The following is a 21,250-nucleotide window of genomic DNA, read 5'->3' as shown; positions in this document are numbered from 1 at the left end:
ATACATGTAATTTAATCTTTAGCAGCTGCATCAAATGTGATTGTGGGGAGAAAAATACTTTAGACTTAACTTTCCTTTCCCTGAATTCATCCTCATGAGTTCTCATTGTTTTCCTATTTACACTTAACAGAACAATAAAAGCAGACCTCTAGTAGAGCTGGATTCTAAGATCTCACTTTAACACTAGAGAAATACGGGGGAGGGGGGCAAGAGAAACAAAAAAACACCTACCACAACACACGCTTCTCTCTGGGGGGAGAGAGCGCAAATGACGAGGTAACTGGCTCTGTGGATGAGGGGAAAGCGGTGGACGTGTTGTTCCTTGACTTTAGCAAAGCTTTTGACACAGTCTCCCACAGTATTCTTGCCAGCACGTTAAAGAAATATGGGCTAGATGGACGGACTATAAGGTGGATAGAAAGTTGGCTAGATTGTCGGGTATCAAGTGGAGTGCCCCAAAGGTCGGTCCTCTGGCCAGTTTTGTTCTTTATCTTCATAAATGATCTGGAGGATGGTGTGGATTGCACCCTCAGCAAGTTTGCAAATGACACTAAACTGGGAGGAGTGGTAGATACACTGGAGGGTAGGGATAGGATACAGAGGGCCCTAGACAAATTAGAGGATTGGGCCAAAAGAAATCTGATGAGGTTCAACAAGGACAAGTGCAGAGTCCTGCACTTAGGACAGAAGAAACCCATGCACTGCTAAAGACAAGGGACCAAATGGCTCGGCAGCAGTTCTGCAGAAAAGGACCTAGGGGTTACAGTGGATGAGAAGCTGGATATGAGTCAACAGTGTGCCCTTGTTGCCAAGAAGGCCAATGGCATTTTGGGATGCGTATATATAGGGGCATTGCCAGCAGATCGAGGGATGTGATCATTCCCCTCTATTCCACATTGGTGAGGCCTCCTCTGGAGTACCGTGTCCAGTTTTGGGCCCCACACTACAAGAAGGATGTGGAAAAATTGGAGAATGTCCAGTGGAGGGCAACAAAAATGATTAGGGGACTGGAACACATGACTAATGAGGAGAGGCTGATGAGGGAACTGGGGTTGTTTAGTCTGCGGAAGAGAAGAATGAGGGGGGATTTGATAGCTGCTTTCAACTACCTGAAAGGGGGTTCTAAAGAGGATGGATCTAGACTGTTGTCAGTGATAGCAGACGACAGAACAAGGAGTAATGGTCTCAAGTTGCAGTGGGAGAGGTTTAGGTTGGATATTAGGAAAAAAATTTTCACTAGGAGGGTGGTGAAACACTGGAATGCGTTACCTAGGGAGGTGGTGGAATCTCCTTCCTTAGATATTTTTAAGGTCAGGCTTGACAAAGCCCTGGCTGGGATGATTTAGTTGGGGATTGGTCCTGCTTTGAGCAGGGGGTTGGACTAGATGACCTCCTGAGGTCCCTTCCAACCCTGATATTCTATGATTCTATGAAATGACATGAAAGATGTTAGACAAATTATTAATGCATTATTGGAAGGCACTCTGGTACTATGGTGATGAGCATGGTATAACAAAGTAAAAAAGAGCTTCCCTGTCTTCAATTACACAAATACCTTGTTCTTGTGAACATTTCACAAGTTTGTGGAGCTGGACCTCCATTTTTCTTCTCTCTCCTTTTATCTGTTGCTGCCTTATGAACTTATTGCAAAGAAGAAAATTATCACTGCTGAGCTGTGTAGCTGTGAAATCACTATTTTATTCCCCTCCTAATTTCTTCTCCATTCCACTCTTCCAGTGGAATCTTGTAGGACTGCATTAAAGCTACATCCCTGAAGTATGCACAGAGAGGGGGAAACTGATCCTAGAAGACTGATCTTTTTGAATGCAGCAAGCATGAAGCATGGGCTGTGAGAGGTGGCCAAGTTGCCCAGAAAAACCTTTGATCCAGGACCCCATCCCTAAGCATACGGGGGGGGCGGGGGTTGCTATCTTAGGTAGGGGAAGAATGCATGGGGAAAAAAAAAAATCCAGTGGAAGTAGAAGCTCCTTGCACCCCGCAACCCAAACTGCACAATCTGGCATTTAGTTGGAATAGTGGTAGAACTAGTTTCAAAGATCAAGGACTTTTCAGACCCCTCCCCACTAGGGAAAAAAAAAAATTAAGAAAAGGGACATTTTCAGGTAAGGTAGGCCTAAAAAGTTTGATTTCAGGATGGGTGGGAAACTGTTGTTTGTAATGTTAATAAAAACATTTTCATTAATTTTAAAAGAATTTTTGATCATAAAACATTTTTCGTTTAGATTTAAAGTTCCCCTAAAATATTAGAGAACCAAATATGAGAGAAAGCTTTGGTGCACAAGAACTGAAATGTGCAACTGATTTGTGTTAGTTTCATCATCATATATAACTTAAAAGAAAAATGCAAACCGAAATTAAATCAGAAAAAGCAAATTAAATTTTTAACTCCGATAAACTCAGGTGTTCTTAAAAAGACACATAATGACGTTTTTCTAACAACAGTCTAACTCAATTTATTTATTTGGCCTATGCAATCCAGTCAAGCCAAGCCACAGCATTCTTATCAGCAATGTTCAAGGCACAAAGACCATCAAAAAGTTGAGTTATTTTGTAGTCCTCAACAACGTGTATCATGGTTTGTGGCTGCCCACGCTGATATAGCAGACTGTTTCTAAAACACCACTAAATTCTGCTGCAGCACAAATTCCATGTCCAGTACAAAACCAGCTAAGAAAGCTCCACTGCCTTTATGGTAAATAAAACACAGGTTGATGCTGAGTGGAGTCCGAGACAAGATCATTATTTGTCAGTCCGTCTGCGGACAATGAAGCTTACCACGTGTCTTCGACTGTAAATCCCTCACCCGGTAAACTTATCCGCAATGGGTGCTGTGAGGGCAGATGATCATGTGGTGGATTAAACAAGTCTTTAATTAATGGTAGATGTGGCATATCACACAATTTTGTTATGAGCTTTGCTACACTTTCCACTCTATGAACAGTGAGTGGAGCAATATTGCAGAGAACTGGTAACTATAGTAGAGGATTCAGAGTAACAGCCGTGTTAGTCTGTACTCGCAAAAAGAAAAGGAGTTCTTGTGGCACCTTAGAGACTAACCAATTTATTTGAGCATGAGCTTTCGTGAGCTACAGCTCACTTCATCAGATACATACCGTGGAAACTGCAGCAGACTTTATATATACACAGAGAATATGAGTAGAGGAGTAGATTTAAGTGTGCCTGAAATAATATGCTGTATGTAATGTTGATCATCCTTGTATGAGACAAGTAAGCCCAATAAAGTCATATCACGGAATCATAGAATTTAAGGCCAGAAGGCATCACTAGATCATCTAGTGTCACCTGTCTATCACAGGCCACTAACACCACCCAGCAACCCAAATTACACCAAAGTATTACAATCCTCAGCAGACCAAGCCCCTGGATGCCACAGGTAAAGAACTGCAGGACCAAGGTACACCAATGCCCCTGTGATGATAGGGAAATGATTCCAGACGATCCGGGCAAGCAATCTACACCCCATGCTACAGAAGAAGGCAAGCCCCTGCCCCCTACTCCATGGTCATTGCCTATCTGACCTAGAGGAAAATTCCTACTCAGCGCCACACATGGTGCTCAGTTAGACCCCAAGCATGTGGGCAAGAACCAGCCTGTCTAACACTTTCAGGCTTATTATTATTATCACCATAGAGCCTAGGAGCCCTATTCATGGACCAGTACCCATTGTCATAGGCACTGTTCAAACACAGAACAAAAGATGGTCTCTGTCCCAAATAGCATACAATCTAAGCAAGAGACAACAGCTGGAAAAAGGCAGACCGATGGGAGAGTACAAGTAAATAATGAGACAATATTGGTCAAGTTGTGTTTGTTTGTTTGTAGGCATCACAGCAAAGAAGTTTTAAGGAGGGTTTTGAAGGAGCATATGGATGTTTACAGGCAACTCTTCTCAAGCATGAAGCTCAGCACGGGATACAGCACAAAGCTGATTGTTTTAAGAGTGAACAAATGGGCGATGGAGGCTGGCCTTCGAAGAAACGCCACCTGGAATGGGTGCGTCAGGTCCGTCAGTACTTACTATCCAAGAGCTATTCAGTAGGGTGACTAATCGCTGTCAGGACAGAAACTGAGAACTTACCTAAACCCCTTTGCACCTCGCAGGTCAGTATCCTTGTTCCTAGTGCACCTACGATCGTGGCACCCACGCCAAAGAAGGGGAAGCAGAGAGAACTCCAGCCCGAGAACAGCTCGTTGCCGCCCCCCACCCGCAGCAGCTCCAGCTGCTCCCCAGCCCCACCCCACCCCCTATGTTTACAGCAGCAGCAGCGGGGGCGGGATACCTCACAGACCCCGCGGGCAGCCTCCCTGCCACCTCCAGGAAATGCCCCATCCAGCCCCAGAGAACCACACGGCCCCTATCCCTCAGAGAAGGGGCAGCCAGCCACTCGCCCCCCGAGCAAGCGAGCGAGCCTCTCTCCCAGCCAGCCAAGGCAGAGGCTGGGGAACACAGACATCCCCGCAAACACAGCCCGGAGCTCTACTCACTGTGACGCCGTCTAGCCAAGGCCCAACGCAGACCTCATCCCACTGGCATTCTGGGCAGCGTAGTTTTCTCACTGCGCCTTTTGGCCGCTGGAGTCATTTGAACGTCAGGCTCCCTGCCACGGGAGGGCAGTTGTTTGCTTTGGTCCCGGTGTATTCTGGGTAGTGTAGTTTTTTGCAGATATGCATCTCAGGAAGCGTAGTTTTTATTGGCGGGGCCCGAACAACGGCAGCCCGCCCCCTTGCGGCGAGTCGGCGCGGCCGTCTGCCCAGTGAGAGGAAGCGAGCAGGGAACAGCGCCCTCTCCCCTTCCCTGCGGTCAGGAGAGGCGTTTGCGGCTTCTGCTCGCGCTCCGCTCGCCAGCCCAGTAGTTCCGTGCTGTGTGTGGGGAAGATGGCGGCTGAGGAGGCTGTAGTGGCAGCGCTGGCCCGGCTGCCCCCCGAACAGGAGGAGCAGGAGGAGGAGGAGGCGGCTGGAGAGATCAGTAAGGGAGCGGCTGTGGGTGGGTGCGTGGGGAGGGCAGCCTGCGGTCTGGGGACAGAGCTGTGGAAGAAAGACACCCCCCCGGGCCATAGGGGCGGGCGGGGGGCTGGGCGCCGCGGTGCCAATGCAGCAGCATCCCCACCAAGCCCGGGCATGGGAGTCAGGACTCCTGGGTCCTGCTGCTTCCCCGGCTGCCGGGAAGATACTGCCACCTGCGAGCCGGGCCGGCTCATGGTGGTGAAACGCCTTGAGCGGATGGCGCTAGGGAAACGCAACGCCTCACCCGCCTCTGGTAGGTGGATAACCTGTGTTATTCCTACACTGCCAGTTCTCTCCTGCCTCTGGGACACTACTGGAGCCCATTGATGGAGCTGCCTCCTGCTCACAATCTCAGGGGTGTGATGCCCCGTCCTGGGGCGGAATTTCAGATGGGGGGGCAACTTTAACCATGATTCTGGGGTGAGTTAGGCACCTGAAAACTGTAGGTGTTTTGCAGATAATAACTTGGAAATTAGCTGGCAGGAGCATTGTATCTAATTCCTATGTAAGGAAGGAAAATTAAATAAATATTATACTCATTCAGCTGTAGTAGTAACATGTTCTGACATCTTCTGTCAAGTCACTTAAGAGACACTGGTTAGGTTCAAAATATTAATGTACGGTATATTCTTACCTTATTATTAACTCTTGAATACAACAGTTGAAAGAGTTGTAGAAAAATCTAGATTCCTTTCTGCCATTTAGACTTCTTACTCTTTGCAGTTCACCAAGCTTGGAATAGGTCATTTAACTTTTGAAAACATCCTACTAGGGCAAGGCTCTGTGAGTTTATACTGCAACTGCCTGGGGCTCTAGGGGTGTTACCATACCACAAATAATAGACTAGAAACTTACCTTAAACAAGGGTGAAACTGACACTTTCAGGTCTTTTTCACAGTATTGTCAAACCCTAATGTTCAAAAATTATGAGATTGGCTTAAAAATCATGAGAGTATGTAAAAATAATAGATTTGGTGTTCTTTTTGTTAGTCTTTGGCTTTTGCACCCTCAAGGGTGCACTGGGGTCACATTTTGAAGCTATCTCCACAGCCACAAGGGCTAGAAACTTACTTTTTCTTTATGAATGAAGGCTGAAATCATCACATATCCTTTGACTCCAGGAGCTGGGGTTTCAAGGAAAACAAGGACAAAATCATGAGAGCTGGCAACACTGCTTTCACTTCTGTCTAAAGGCTCGTTACTTTTAAAAAGGCCCTTAAACACAACACTACAATGATTGAGTTGCAGTTCTCACAGGAGAATTTTTAAAACTAAACACTAAGAAAATTCCACATTTTAAAGTTGAGGGGGGAAAATTAGTCTTCTGAGGTATATCAGGGTCAGTGCAGGCAGGAAAGGAAAATAAACAGGCACAGGAGTTCTTTCTCTTGAAAAAATATTGGCGGGTCAAACCTTCCAGTTCTTAATCAGGGAAAACTTCTATTGCCATCAGTGCCTCCACTCACAGATATTAACATTACACAATGAACATGTGATAACGTGGTCAATAACTATACTCTTCATACCTAAATATCTGAGCCATCTTATCCAGAATTATACATCTTATATGCATTGGCTCAGGGACTACACTTTCTGCCATAGTCTGAGCAGTGCTGAACACAGATAGTGCCCAGTGAATTATACAAATAATGACAATAATCGTCTACTTTATGGACTCTGTGGCTGCAATTTCTGTGTTCTTTGTCCTGCAGTTGCCCTGAATACAGCTGAAACCCTAAGCATTTGAGGCATAAGCATATCCGATACTCATGTGACACTTACTCTTTCCTTTCCTTTTCTCAAACTCAGAACAAAAAATGACAAAACAAAATGGTTTTCAGTTAAAATGTAAGATTTCACAGCAGCTATTGCTCTACAACCCAGCCTGGGGCAGAACCTGCCACCCTCTCAGGGTTAAGTGTTCTCCTCTCATCTGAATATAAGAACGGCCATACTGGGTCAGACCAAAGGTCCGTCTAACCTACTTTTCTGTCTTCTGACAGTGGCTAATGCCAGGTGCCCCAGAGGGAATGAACAGAATAGGTAATCATCAAGTGATCCATTCCCTGTCGCTCATTCCCAGGTTCTGGCAAACAGAGGCTAGGGACACCATCCCTGCCTGTCCTGGCTAATAGTCATTGATGGACCTATCCTCCATGATTAAACCCTGTTATAATCTTGGCCTTCACAACATCCTCTGGCAAAGAGTTCCACAGGTTGACTGTGCATTGTGTGAAGAAATACTTCCTTTTGTTTGTTTTTAAGCCTGCTTCCTATTAATTTCACGTGGTGACCCCTAGTTCTTGTGTTATGAGAAGGAGTAAGTAACACTTCCTTATTTTCTTTCTCCACACCAGTCATGATTTTATAGACCTCTATCATATCCCCCTAAGTTGTCTCTTTTCCAAGCTGAAAAGTCCCAATCTTATTAATCACTCCCCACACGAAAGCTGTTCTATACCCCTAATCATTTTTGTTGGCCTGACTCTTGTTCTCTTTCTTCATCCTTCCTGACCTCTGTGCTGCTTCTGATGCTGTCAACCATGATATCCTTCCCAATAGCCTGGGACCATTTGCTGGACGGTCAGAGAGCTAGCCTTCTTGGTTTTGCTCTCATCTAGCCGACAATCCGAGTCTCTTTTTTTCCCCCCTTCCCAGCATTCAGCAGAGAGAGATGCTGGTCCAGTGGATAGGGAGCTAGCCCTGAGAGACCTGCGTTCTACTTCCCTGTGGATTTCCTGTCTGACTCAGGCCAGTGCCTTAGCGACAGAGTTTCAAAGGTCTTGAGGCACCCAAAGATGCAGGTTAGGTTTACAAAGCACCACTTTTGAAAATACCACTAGGTGCCTAAATACCTTTGAAAATCTGGCCCTTAATCTCTCTGTGCCTCAATGCCCCATCTGTACAATGGGAATAACAGCACTGCTCTACCTCACAGAGAGTATGTGAGGAGAAATAGGTTAGACATTGTGAGATGCTCAGATCCTATGGTGATGGGGCCACATAATTACCACAGGTAGGGTGGGAACTTCTCTAAATCACTGCTGTCTCTTCGCTTGGTTTTGACCCCTTCTTTTCACCTATCCCCCTCACATCTCCCTCTTTTCTGAACGTAACCTTGGCTCAGACTTCTGAGCCTCCTGTGTTCTCTCTTCAACACCATTCTCCTCCCCGCCCCCCCAACACACACACAGAGGGAATCCTGTTTTCAGGCTCATCTCATGCCTTCCAAATCCTTAATTTAAATTACCAGCACTTTCTTATCTTAATTCCCCCTGCCTCTGTTTATAAACAAAATACGACTCCCTGCCCCAAGGGAACAAACTGGGAGCAGCACTTCTCTTCTGCAGAACTCACATTCCACATTCAGGCTGTGCTGCAGTTAAGAGCTCTGCCTGGGGCTAGGATGTGCACTGTGAGCAGCCCTGTACAAAACTCAGGGGCGAGGCAGGAGACCTCCTCCTGCCCTCCCTAAATGGTGCTGTGAATACTGTGTCAGAATATTCCCAACAGACAGGGATGCTTTTGCTGTACTACTCAGTATAAAGCTCTGGAGAGCAAGTTTGAATGGACCCTGCCATTCAGAATAGCCCTGTCCTTTGTGAGGAGGTAACATCCGTCATGTATTTGAGTTCTTTGTCTTTTTACACTGGTCAAAAAGGCATTTAAACTAACTGGAACGCTTTGAGCTTACAACACCAGTTTACCTTGCATCTGTTACACGCACTAACCTTTCCAGTTGCTGGTGGTAGTTGGTTGGAACACGTGTGACAAGAGGCCAAACTTTCTGTTGTCCTGAATCATTGGTTGCAAGGCCAACAGTGTGATCATCTAGTCTGACCTCCAGTACAACATAGGCCATTGGACTTTCCCAAAATAATTTCTAGAGCAGATCTCTTAGACAATCATGCAATCTTCATTTAAAAATCACCAGTAATGGAAAATCCACCAAGACTTTTGTAAATTGTTCCAATAGTTAATTGCCCTCACTGTTAACATTTTACACATGATGTCCAATCTGAATTATTTAACTTCAACTTCCAGCCATTGGATCATGTTATACCTTTCTCTGCTAGACTGAAGAGCTCATTATCAAAGGCCTTGTCTACACTGGCAAGTTTCTGCACAGTAAAGCAGCTTTCTGCACTGTAACTCCCAAGATGTACACATTGCCAAGCCACTTAGTGCGTAGAAACTGCGCAGTTGTAGCACTTTAAAAAAAAAATCACCCCAAGAAGAGGCATACAGCTTTCTGCGCTGGGGCGCCAGTGTAGACACTGTGGTGGTTACAGCACTGCGGGAGGTGTCCCAAAATGCCTGTTCTCACCTCTTGTCATCAGTTTGAACTCTACTGCCCTGCCCTCTGGTGACCAACCATCATCCCCACCCAAAATTCCTTTGGAAATTTGAAAGTCCCCTTCCTGTTTGCTGGTGATGTGTCCAGTGGTCTCAGCGCATCTTTCCAGGTGGCCATGCCTGCTCCACGCACCAGGCGATCGCACTCTTGGAGCAATGCCGAGCTGCTGGACCTCATCAGCATTTGGGGAGAGGAGGCTCTCCAGTCCCAACTGAGCTCCAGACGTAGGAATTATGACACCTACCGACAGATTTCACAGTGCATGACAGAAAGGGGCCATGACTGGGACACATTGCAGTGCAGGGTCAAAGTGAAGGAGCTGCGGAACGCTTACGAGAAGGCATGAGAGGCAAACCGCCGCTCCGGGGCTGGGCCCCACGAGCTGTTGGTTCTACAAAGAGCTGGACGCGATACTTGGCAGCAACCCCATGTTAATTGCAAAGACCACTGTGGATACTTCATTGGCTCGCATGCCAGTCAAGAGTGGACTGAGCCAGGAGGAGGAAATCTTGGATGAGGATGTGGATGGGGAAGGGGACCCAGAGGCAGAGGATGACTCGGAGGCCAGAGATGCATGCAGCCAGGAGCTCTTTTCTACCTCGGAGGAGACTAGCCAGCCACAGCTGTCAGAGATTGGCAAAGTGCAAACAGGAGAGGAGGCCCCTGGTAAGTGGATCTGATTTTGGGAATTGCTGAAGCAAGCTGTTGGGGGAAGGAGGGTTGCAGGAAGCAGGCTTGTCTCCCACCGCATGCCTAGTCTGAGCGGCAGAACAGGCTACTGATTGACTCCCTTATGTCACAGGAATCTCCCTTAGAGATCTCCAGGAAACTCTCGTGGACATACTGGGCAATCGGCTGCCGCAGGTTCTTCGGCAGAGCTGCTTTGTTTCTTTCCCCATTAACTAAAGTGACTTTCCCACCCCACTATGCCATCACGGCTGGGGAGGGAAGGGGAACCATTGCTGCATACAGGCAAGCCACATAGGGGCTAGGGCGGAAGCCGTAGGCTTGGAGAAGATCCTCCCTTGATTCCCTGCTCATCCTAAGCAGCAATATATGATCACATCCTGCGGAAAGTCTGGGGACAGGAATGATTATCAGGCCCCCCCACTACGGTACTGGCTCTCCCCAAGAGCCACATGCCCAGTGTATAGCAGGGTCCGGGAAGAGTGATTTACCCTGCCCCTGCAGCTACTCACCATTTTGGGGGTCTTGTGGCTCATGTGTGCTTGCCTGGGGTCAGCCAGTTAGTGACAGAGGTGAGTGTACTGGCTGTGTTTTAAAGCACTGAATCAGTGTTGTCTGTGTTGCAAACCATACTGCTTCTGTAAAATGTTGCATTTAAACTTCACAGAGATGACCATGGGAGCCCGGCCTCCCCCTTAGTTATCAGCAGCTGAAAGGCTGCTCAGAATTAGAAAGCGGCCAAGAAGAACTAAGGAGGACTTTCTGTGTGATGTTATGATGCACTCTGCCACTGAGAAACAGGAACTGAAGGAGTGGCGGGTCAGTGAGAAGAGGGACCGAAAGGAGAACACGGCACGTCAGAATTAAGTCACGGAGCGGCTCTTAAAGGTTATGGAGCACCAAGCAGACATGCTCCAGGTGATACTAGCTTTTCAAACTGCGCAGCTCTGCACCTGCCCTCCCCTGCAGCCCCTATCACAAAACTCTTTCTCATGCGACCCCCAGACACCACCAACACACTCTTATCAACCTCCTGGCTCCACTCTATACCCGCAGCATTCCACTTCTCCCCCTCATAGTCCAGCACTGTGGACTCCCACTATCCACAGCACTCAACACCCATCCCTCTGCAGTTTGGCCTTGCTGAAGTACAGTACCCATTGCATTGTACTCCAGAGGAGAAGGTTGGATATGATCCCTGAACATACACAAATCTTTATCCATCCTGGGACCCCTTCTCCTCCTGGAACCTTCCCTTCCCCCATCCTCCTCACTGCTGATGGGGTTTTTGTTTGACTCTCTCCTCCAGTTGTTGTCTTTTATTAAAAGAATTGGTTTGGTTTGAAAGCAATCTTTATTCTATTAATTGAAAGCAAAAAGAGCACTTCAAGCAACATACAATTTAAACCCCCTTATTGCATCATGTGCACCAATCACCTCCTAGCATTACAAGCACTGCACTCCCAAGCATAGCAACAAATATTAGTGGCTTTCAGCTTCAAATTGCTGCCTTAAGGCATCCCTGATCCTTGTGGTCCCGTGCTGTGCCCCTCTAATACCCCTGGTCTCTGGTTGCTCAAACTCAGCCTCCAGGCGCTGAGCCTCTGCGGTCCAGCCCTGAGTGAAGCTTTCACCCTTCCCTTTACAAATATGGAGCATACAGCACCCAGCTATAAGCAAAGGAATATGGCCAGGTCCAGCTTCCCATAGAGGCAGTGCCAGCGGGCTTTTAAATGGCACACTCAACAGTCATTCTGCACTTGCTCAGCCTGTTATTGAACCGCTCCTTGCTACTGTTAAGTTGTCCTGTATATGGCTTCATAAGCCATGGCATTAAGGGATAGGCGGGGTCTCCTAGGATCACAATAGGCATTTTGACTTCCCCTACGGTGATGATCTTGTCCGGGAAGAAAGTCCTTGCTTGCAGCTTCCTGAACAGGCCAGTGTTCCAAAAGAAGCCTGCGTAATGGCTGTGAAACGCCCACGGTGATCCACAAGTGCCTGGAGGACCACTGAGAAATACCCCTTGTGATTAATCTACTTGGTGGTTAGATGGTCTGGTGCCAGAATTGGAATATGCGTGCCATCTATCTTCCCTCCGCAGTTAGGGAAGCCCATTTGTGCAAAGCCATCCACTATGTTATGCATGTTGCCCAGAGTTACAGTCTTTCGGATCAGGATGCGATTAATGACCCTGCACACTTCTGTCACCACGAGTCCAATGGTTGACTTTCCCACTCCGAACTGGTTAGCAACCAATTGGTAGCAGTCTGGAGTAGCCAGCTTCCACAGTGCAATTGCCACGCCCTTCTCCAACAATAGGGCAACTCTCATTCTCATGTCCTTGCGCCGCAGGGCTGGGGCAAGCTTATCACACAGTCCCATGAATGTGGCTTTCCTCATCCAAAAGTTCTGTAGCCACTGCTAGTCATCCCAGACATGCATGACGATGTGATTCCACCACTCAGTGCTTGTTTCCCGAGCCCCAAAGTGGCGTTCCACTGTGGTCAGCACCTCCATGAATGCCACAAGCAATCTCGTGTCGTAGCTACTACGCGTGGTGAGATCAATGTCGCACTCCTCTTCCCTTTGTAGTTTAAGGAATAACTCCACTGCCACTCATGACATGTTAGTCAGAGCAAGCAGCTTACTGGTCAACAGATCGGGATCTGTTCTTGCAGCCCAAAAAGGCAGGGCGTGCAGTACACAAACCATTGAAAGATGGCTCCAAATGTAGACGGAAGCACAGGAATTTCTGGGATGCGAAGCAATGCATCACGGGGCCTTGGGACAGGACACAGGATGCCCCGCAACCCCCTCCGCCTTCCCATAAGTCTTAGCTGCAGAAGAGAAAGAGGTGTTCTGTGGGATAGCTGCCCAGAATGCACCACTCTGAATATTGCCGCAAGTGTGAACACGCTATTGCGCAGGCAGCTGACAGTGTGAACACCCAACAGCGGTTTCATTTCTGCACTCTCTGAGCAGCGCTGTAACCGCCGGCACTGTAACTTTGCCAGAGTAGACGTGCCCAAATATTTTTTCAACATATAGGTACTAATAGATTAATCAATTCATTTCTTAACCTTCTCTTAGTTAAGCTAAATAGGTTGAGCTTCTTTAATCTTTCACTAAAAGGCACTTTCTATTCCTTTAATTGTTCTCATGGCTCCTCTCTGAACCCTCTCCAATTTATCAACATTCTTCTTGAGGGCACCAGAATTTGACACAGTATTATGCATCCTTGCATTGCATTGGCCGCAGCATCATATTAGGAGCTCATATTCAGGTGATTATCCACCATTCCCAAAATCTTTTTCAGAGTCAGTTCTTCCCAGGATAATCCCACATCTTGTAAGCATGGTCTACTTTCTTTTTCCTAGATGTACACATTTACATTTAGCCATATTAAAACATATATTGTTTGCTTGTGCCCAGTTTCCCAATGATTCAGATCGCTGTAAATCAGTGACTTATCCTCTTTATTATTTACCACTCCCCACAATTTATGTGTCATCTGCAAACTTTATCAATTATGATTTTATATTTTCTTCCAGGTCACTAATAAAAATGTTATATAGTGTAAGGCCAAGAATTGATACCTGCAGGACCCCAGTAAGAGAACCTCCCATTCAGTGACTACTTCCTATTAACAGTTACATTTTTAGATCTATCAGTGAGCCAGCTTTTAATCCTTTTAATATGTGCCATGTTAATTTTATGTTCTAGTTTTTTAATCAAAATGGCACATGGTACTTAGTCAAACACTTGACAGAAGTGTAAATATATCAACTCCACTACCTTTATCAACCAAACTTGTAATCTCATAAAAAATTATGTCAAGTTATTTTGACAGGATCTATTTTCCATAAATCCATGTTGATAGGCATTAATTATGTTACCGTCTTTTATTTCCTTAGTAATCATGTTGTGTATCAGCCACTCCAGTATTTTGCCTGGGATCAGGCTGACGGGCCTATCTTTACCTGGGTCATCCAATTTACCCTTTTAAAATATTGGCACAACATTAGCTTTCTTCCAGTCTTCTGGGATTTCCCCAGTGCTCCAGAACCTATTGAATATCAAATTAATGGTCCAACAAGCTCCTCATCCAGCTCTTTTAGGACCTCTGGATGCAAGGTATCTGGACTTAATGATTTTAAAATGTCTAACGTTAATTGCTGCTGTTTAACCTCCTTCTGAGATATTAGTGCAGGGGTTCTCAAACTGGGGGCCATGACCCGTCGGGGTCTTGAGGTTATTACATGGGGGGATGCGAGCTGTCAGCCTCCATCCCAAACCCTGCTTCACCTGTAGCATTTATAATAATGTTAAATATTTTAAAAAGTGTTTTTAATTTATAAGGGGAGGTTGCATTCAGAGGCTTGCTGTGTGAAAGGGGTCACCAGTACAAAAGTTTGAGAACCACTGTATTAGTGGAAAGGCAAGAGTGTTGTCATGACATTTGATCTGACTAGATCATCTGTTTTCCTTCCTCCCCCCCATGGAAAACAGAAATATTTATTGAACATTTCTTCCCTTTCTTCATTATTATTAATAATTATACCATTTACATCTAACAGGGGCGCCATTTCAGATTTTGGAGGAGTGGCAACTTTAACTGTGATTCCAGGGGCTACTTGGGTACCTGAAAACACTCGTTTTTTTGCTGATAATAACTTAGAAATTATTATTTGACAGGAGCACTGTATCTAATTCCCATAGAAAGAAAGAAAGTTAAATAAATACTGACCCAATCAGCTCTAATACTAACATGTTCTGACACTTTGTGTCAATTCACTTAAGGGTCACTGCTTAGCTTTAAAATCTTAATGTATATTCTTACTTCGTTACTAACATTTGAATACAACATTGCAACAACTGTAGAAAAATCTAGTGGATTACTTTCTATCACTTTTTTTCAGTTCACCAAGCTTGGAATAGATCCTTTAACTTTTGGAAACATCCTACTAGGGCAAGGAGTTTTTAGACTGAGTTTAAACTGCATCTCAGGGTGTTACCTCCACTGCAAATAATAGACTAGAATCTGATTTTAAACAAGAGTGAAAATGACACTTCAAGTCACTTTCACAGTGTTGCCAAACCCAAATGTTCCAAAATCATGAGTCAGGCTCACAAAAACCATGAGACTGGCTTTAAAATAATAAGATTACGTAAAATAGTAGATTTGGTGTTCTTTTTATTACTCTTTGGCTTTTTGAGTCTTGAGGGTGTACCGGGTTAACATTTTTAAGCTTTCTCCACGGCCACAAGGGCTAGAAACTCACTTTTTCTTTAAGAATGAAGGCTGAAATCATCACATATTCACTTGACTCCAGGAGCTGGGACTTTAAGAAAAACAAGAATTATCAGAAAAACAACAAGGAGTCCGGTGGCACCTTAAAGACTAACAGATTTATTTGAGCATAAGCTTTCGTGGGTAAAAAACCCCACTTCTTCAGATGCATGGAGTGAAAATTACGGCTGCAGACATAAATATACTGACACATGAAGGGAGTTACCTCACAAGTGGAGAACCAGTGTTGACAGGGCCAATTCGATCAGGATGGATGTAGTCCACTCCCAATAATAGATGAGTCCTATTATTGGGAGTGGACTACATCCATCCTGATCGAATTGGCCCTGTCAACACTGGTTCTCCACTTGTGAGGTAACTCCCTTCATGTGTCAGTATATTTATGTCTGCAGCCGTAATTTTCACTCCATGCATCTGAAGAAGTGGGGTTTTTTACCCACGAAAGCTTATGCTCAAATAAATCTGTTAGTCTTTAAAGTGCCCCCGACTCCTTGTTGTTTTTGTGGATACAGACTAACATGGCTATCCCCTGATACTTGACCCATGCAAAATAATTATTATGACACTCATGACAAAGTCTTGAGAGTTAGCAACACTACTTTCATTTTTGTTTAAAAGCTAATTACTTTCCAGAAGGTTTGAACACAACACTACAGTCATTGTGTTGCAGTTTTCACAGGAGAATATTTAAAACCAAACACAAAGAAAATTCCACATTTTAAAGTTGAGAAAAAAATTGAGACTTTTAAGGTATATCAGGGCCTGAAGGCAGGAAAGGAAAATAAACAGACACAGGAGCTCTTGGCAGCTCTTCCCCTTGAAAGAACGTTGGAGGGTCAATCTTCCAGTCCTTAATAAAGTAAAACTTCTATTGCCATCAGCACCTCCATTCATAGACATTAAAATCACAGTGAACATGTGATAACATTTGGTCAATAACTACACTTCATACCTAAATATCTGAGCCATCTTATCCAGAGTTATATATCTAATACGCATTGGCTCAAGAACTACATTTTCTGGCATCGTCTGAGCAGTGCTGAACAAACAGATAGTGCCCAGTGAATTATACAGATAATGACAGTAATTGTCAACTTTATGGACTCTGTGGATGCAGTTTCTCTTCTTTGTTCTGCAGTTGGCCTGAATACTACTGAAACCCTAAGAATTTGAGGCCTAAACACATCTGATACTCATACAACAATTCCTTCCTCTTCTCTAACTCTGAATAAAAAATGACAAAACAAAATGGTATTTCAGTGAAAATCTAAAATTGCACAGCAAGCATTGCTCTGCAACTCAACCTGGGGCAGGACATGCCACCCCTTGCATCTGATTTTCTCTTTCTTTCTTTCTTTCTTTCTTTCTTTCTTTTCACTATGCTGCTTTTCATACTGTCAACCTTGATATCCTTCCCAATCACCTGGGACCAACTGCTGGAGTCTCCGAGAACTAGCCTTCTTGGTTTTGCTCCCATCTATCAGATCCCTCTCTTCTGTAGCATGCAGCAGAGGGATAGGCTGGTACAGTGGATAGGGAGCTAGCCCTGAGAGACCTGAGTTCTATTCCCCCCCACCAGACTTCCTGTTTGACCTTAGGGACAGGGTTTCAAAGGTTTTTAGGCACCCAAAGATGCAGCTAGGCATGGGAAGTACAAAGCATCTAACCTTCTAGGGGCTTTAAAAATCCCTCTAAGTGCCTAAATACCTTTGAAAATCTGGCCTTTAGTTTCTCTGTGCCTCAGTGCCCCATCTGCACAATGGGGATAACAGCACTGCTGTACCTCACCGAGGGCCTGTGATGTGAGACGCTCAGATACTATGGTGATGTGGCCACATAAGTACTACAGGTAGAGTGGGAACTTCTGTATACCACAGCTATCCCATCCCTGGGTTTTGGGCCCTTCTTTTCACCTACATCCCTCACATCTCCCTCTTTTCTGAATGTAAACTTGGCTTAGAGGGCTTGGCTGTATTTCTTCTGAGTCTCCTACAGACTCAGGGGGTGGGGATTTCTTCAATACCCCCACCCCCTGCAGTGGGATTCCTGTTTTACAGGTTCATCTAATGACTTCCAGATCCTTAATTTAATTACTAGCCTTTTCTTATCTTAATCACCCTGTCTCTGTTCCTAAACAAAATACTGACTCCCTGCTCCAGGGGCACAAGCTGGGAGAAGTATCTCTCTGCAGAACTCACAATCCCCACTAATGCTGTGCAGTTAAGAGCGCCCCGCCTGCGAGCACACCTCCTGTACGAAATTCAGGATTCTTATTGTCCTAAACTCTGGGTGCCACAGATTTCTCCATGTGTCCCTTTGCTTTCCTTTTTAATTTTCTACAATTCATAGCTTCTGATTTATATTCATTACTATCAACTTCCCATTTCTTTATATATTTATATCTGCCTTCACTTCCCCTCTACATCAGGTTATTTACATAAGCACAAAGTTAGTGTGAAATCCTATTTTTCAGAGTTAGTGCTTTACGCTAAAGCCATGCAACTTGACTTGAACCGGATGGGACCCAACTGGAAGTGTCGGATCAGGTGGGAAAACAATTGGACTCTGATGGGTTTAGTTGACTCTCTTCCTGCTCGTGACAGGTTTCAGAGAAGCAGCCGTGTTAGTCTGTATTCGCAAAAAGAAAAGGAGTACTTGTGGCACCTTAGAGACTAACAAATTTATTTGAGCATAAGCTTTCGTGTAGCTCACGAAAGCTTATGCTCAGATCAATTTGTTAGTCTCTAAGGTGCCACAAGTACTCCTTTTGTTCCTGCTCGTAGTGTCAGCACAGTGGCAGCTGCATGCCCTGCTCCAGCCTGCTACCACCACTTCACTGCACTGTGTGTGCCTACTGAGGAGCTGCAGCACCTCTCGCTCGGCAACACACATAGGGTGCAGCAACGGGCAGCAGTTGGCAGGAGCAGAGCATACAGCCACTGGTAGTGGCACAGCCAGCTGCTATCATGCTGAGACCATGGGCAATGGTGACTCAAGTTCAGGGAGAACAAACAGGTCAGAAAAACGACATGATGCTCTTGAGGTCAGGCCTGAAAATTAGTCCTGAACAGATCTCTCTACTTTATATTTGCTTTGCCTTGTTGTAAATGACTACTGACAGTGCAAGGTGTTGGAAAACCTGGCCTATGGTCTGCTCACCTCTGGCAGAACCAATGCAGTCTGAACCAGTTTGTCCCCACTCTGGATAGGAAGTTGCACCAGTTCAGATAGTTGTTTTAACTCTGTCTGACAATGCAGTTCCTAACGGTTTACAACAAATTAAATGCTCCGCTTCTAAGCTCACTTTTTATTAAGCTTTTCTTAATAATTTATTTTGGTATATCATATTGTGTAGTTTTTTGAGTGCAATAACCTGTACTTTTATCCTGAAAGCTCAAACAATTCATCCTCTCAGTTTTGCACTTCAGTTCCAGCATTCAAATACGGCTTCTACTGCTGCATGAACTGACTACACAATTGTACCAGTTGCTAATTATTTTGGTTTTTAGCAATTTAGACATGAAGACTAAATCAGTTTTAGCACATGTAACACATTTAGTCACATCTCATTTGAATTTCGCACATGTATTAATTTTATATATATGATGGAATTTCTCCTCCATTCCCCCTCTGCTTATTTAATTGATAAACAATATAAGAACATATCCCCAAATAGCTAGAATCTTTCCCTTTGCCTGTGTACTTTCCACTTATAAAAGCTGGCTGCTAAATAATAGGACTTTCACGAAGAATTGGAAACTCTTTCAATAACTGGCTCCTACCACTTGCAAACAGTTAACCTTTTTTACATGGGTGGTGGGTGAACACTCGCTTTGGGGAGGCTAGCCCGCCAGCTGCGCCCCTTACACCCGACCCCATCCCCGTAACAGGAGGAGCCTTGAGGGGGGCCCCCCCGTGACTGCAGGAGCCCCAGGGCTCCCCACCCCAGCCACGCAGGGCCAAGCCACCCCGTAACCCCACTGAGCGCCGGACCGAGCTGCCTGGCCAAACTAGGCCAACCCTGGCCAAGCCGGGCCGAGACGCCCCCCAGCCGGGCTGGACCCCGGCCCCCCCAAGCTCCAGGCCAGCCCCAGCCACGCCAGGCCGGGGTGCTGAGGAGGAGGGATGCAGCAAGCAATGGCAGGCAGGCAGCAGCAGACGGTGGGGGCTCGGAGAAGGAGAAGGGGCAGAGCCACTGTGGCTTATAGCTGCCACCCATGATCATTTATCATTATTAAGCTAACCCACTGAGTTTGGACCCTGAGCTTCTCCCATCAAATTCTCTAAATTCATTTCTTGGCCTCCATCTCCAGTGCCCCCCCCCCTTTGAATTCCTCTATGTGTGTTATTTTAAATTATTAAGTACTAATTAGCTATATTTTAAAATAGATTCCTGGAGTTTGGATACCTTATTCTTGTCTACTTTATGGGTTTCTGGTCTGACAGGGGTTTTCTGTCTTTGTTTTCATTCCCTGTGCACTCATCTTAGGCTCTGCCATCTGCCAGAAAGTAAAATTTACTTCATCATCTGTAAAAACAGCAAAGAGTCCTGTGGCACCTTATAGACTAACAGACTATTGGAGCATAAGCTTTCGTGGGTGAATATCCACTTCGTCGGATGCATGTTCATCATCTGTATTTTCTCCAAATGCTTCACTGTATTCTTTTGGCCACAGATCCTAAATTCCAAAGGAATGTTTTCTTCTTTTGGATCGTAGAAACTATAAAAATGGTTTTGAAAAATAAACAGCAGTTTAAAAGGGAATCCCCATTTATAGAAGATGTCTCTCCTATCTCTGTAATATCTTGTAGTTCCTATCTTAAAGAAAATGCAATGGAGGGGAGAGAAATTATGTCACGTTACAACATTTTTGCCTAGATTAGAACCATCTAGTTTGAGGGTATGTCTGCACTGCAGATAAAGGTGTGACTGTATCACAGATAGGCACACCTATGCTTATTTGAGGCTAGCTAACGTGAGTAACAATAGTAGTGTAGACATAGCAGCACAGCTTAACAACCAGAGTACAGACACAAGTCCCCAAAGTGCTTGTACTCTGGTTGCTAGACCATGCTGAAGCCCATCCTTCTATATCATTGCTGCTGCTATTACCCATACTATCTAGAATAATGCTAGCACAGGTATGCCTACGCATGCTATGATCACATCTTCACTTGCAGTGTAGACATACCCTGAGTCCTCGATCCAAAGTAATGTTTATCCAAATTTTGTTTAATAACCTATATCAGTTTTGTAAAATTCTACTTGCCCAGGATAAATAATTTAATTTTTGACAAGCAAGTGAAATATAAATATTTCATTAACATCAGACTCTCCATGTTCAGGGTGGGTGAGTAGATTTTTCTGTCAGAGGTAATAAATTTTCCTGGCTGTTTTTCAAAAATGAGATGTAGGTACCCTGAGTTACGCTCCTCTCTCCAAAGTCACTGCAATCCTTTTCGTATGTGATATGTAGCGGGAAAGAATGGGAAACTGAAACCATAATTAACACATCATTCAAATGTTATATAAACAAGTTGATTGGTTTCTGTTTTTTTTTGTTTTTAAGATGGCGTGGTTGTGTCTGGAAAAATGGATAACAAACTAGATGTGTACATGTCTGAAGCAGAAATGAAAAACAAAGAGGAAAGAACAGAACAAGAGTCTATAAGGGAGTCTGATAGTACTATTTTGGATGCCTCATCTGATTCTCCAAGAGGTTTGCTAATAAACTGCAGGAATCTTTATAGTAGGGGAGGGGGAAAGGATGTGAAATGTCATAGTACAGGTTGTGCTCCAGTTTCTATTTCAGCCACAAGTATATACTGATACACAGAAAAGGCTG

The 21,250-nt window shown here is 45.0% G+C and overlaps 2 protein-coding genes across 8 annotated transcripts in view; one reads left to right on the top strand and one right to left on the bottom strand.

Moving 5' to 3' along the window:
• SWT1 (SWT1 RNA endoribonuclease homolog) overlaps positions 1–4,645 on the bottom strand; it is a 157,409-nt gene extending 152,764 nt beyond the window's left edge. For 3 of the 4 annotated variants that reach the window (XM_077823960.1, XM_077823957.1, XM_077823959.1), the window contains exon 1: positions 4,528–4,645. The gene's annotated coding sequence lies outside the window, so the exon portion shown is untranslated. Of the gene's footprint in view, positions 1–4,120; positions 4,254–4,527 lie in introns of those variants that run through there. The other variant, XM_077823958.1, reaches the window with a different exon arrangement.
• Positions 4,646–4,893: 248 nt separating this feature from the next.
• The window catches only part of TRMT1L (tRNA methyltransferase 1L), a 51,625-nt gene continuing 35,268 nt past the window's right edge, over positions 4,894–21,250 (top strand). For 3 of the 4 annotated variants that reach the window (XM_077824104.1, XM_077824103.1, XM_077824106.1), the window contains exons 1-2: positions 4,894–5,008; positions 20,975–21,124. In XM_077824104.1, coding sequence (XP_077680230.1) covers positions 4,918–5,008; positions 20,975–21,124 — 241 coding nt within the window. In that variant the 5' untranslated portion in view covers positions 4,894–4,917. Of the gene's footprint in view, positions 5,009–10,990; positions 11,009–20,974; positions 21,125–21,250 lie in introns of those variants that run through there. The other variant, XM_077824105.1, reaches the window with a different exon arrangement.

Source organism: Eretmochelys imbricata, chromosome 8, assembly GCF_965152235.1.
Source record: "Eretmochelys imbricata isolate rEreImb1 chromosome 8, rEreImb1.hap1, whole genome shotgun sequence".
NCBI lineage: Eukaryota > Metazoa > Chordata > Testudines > Cheloniidae > Eretmochelys > Eretmochelys imbricata.
Note: the sequence above shows the minus strand (reverse complement) of the source record. Positions and strands in the feature narration are given on the sequence as shown.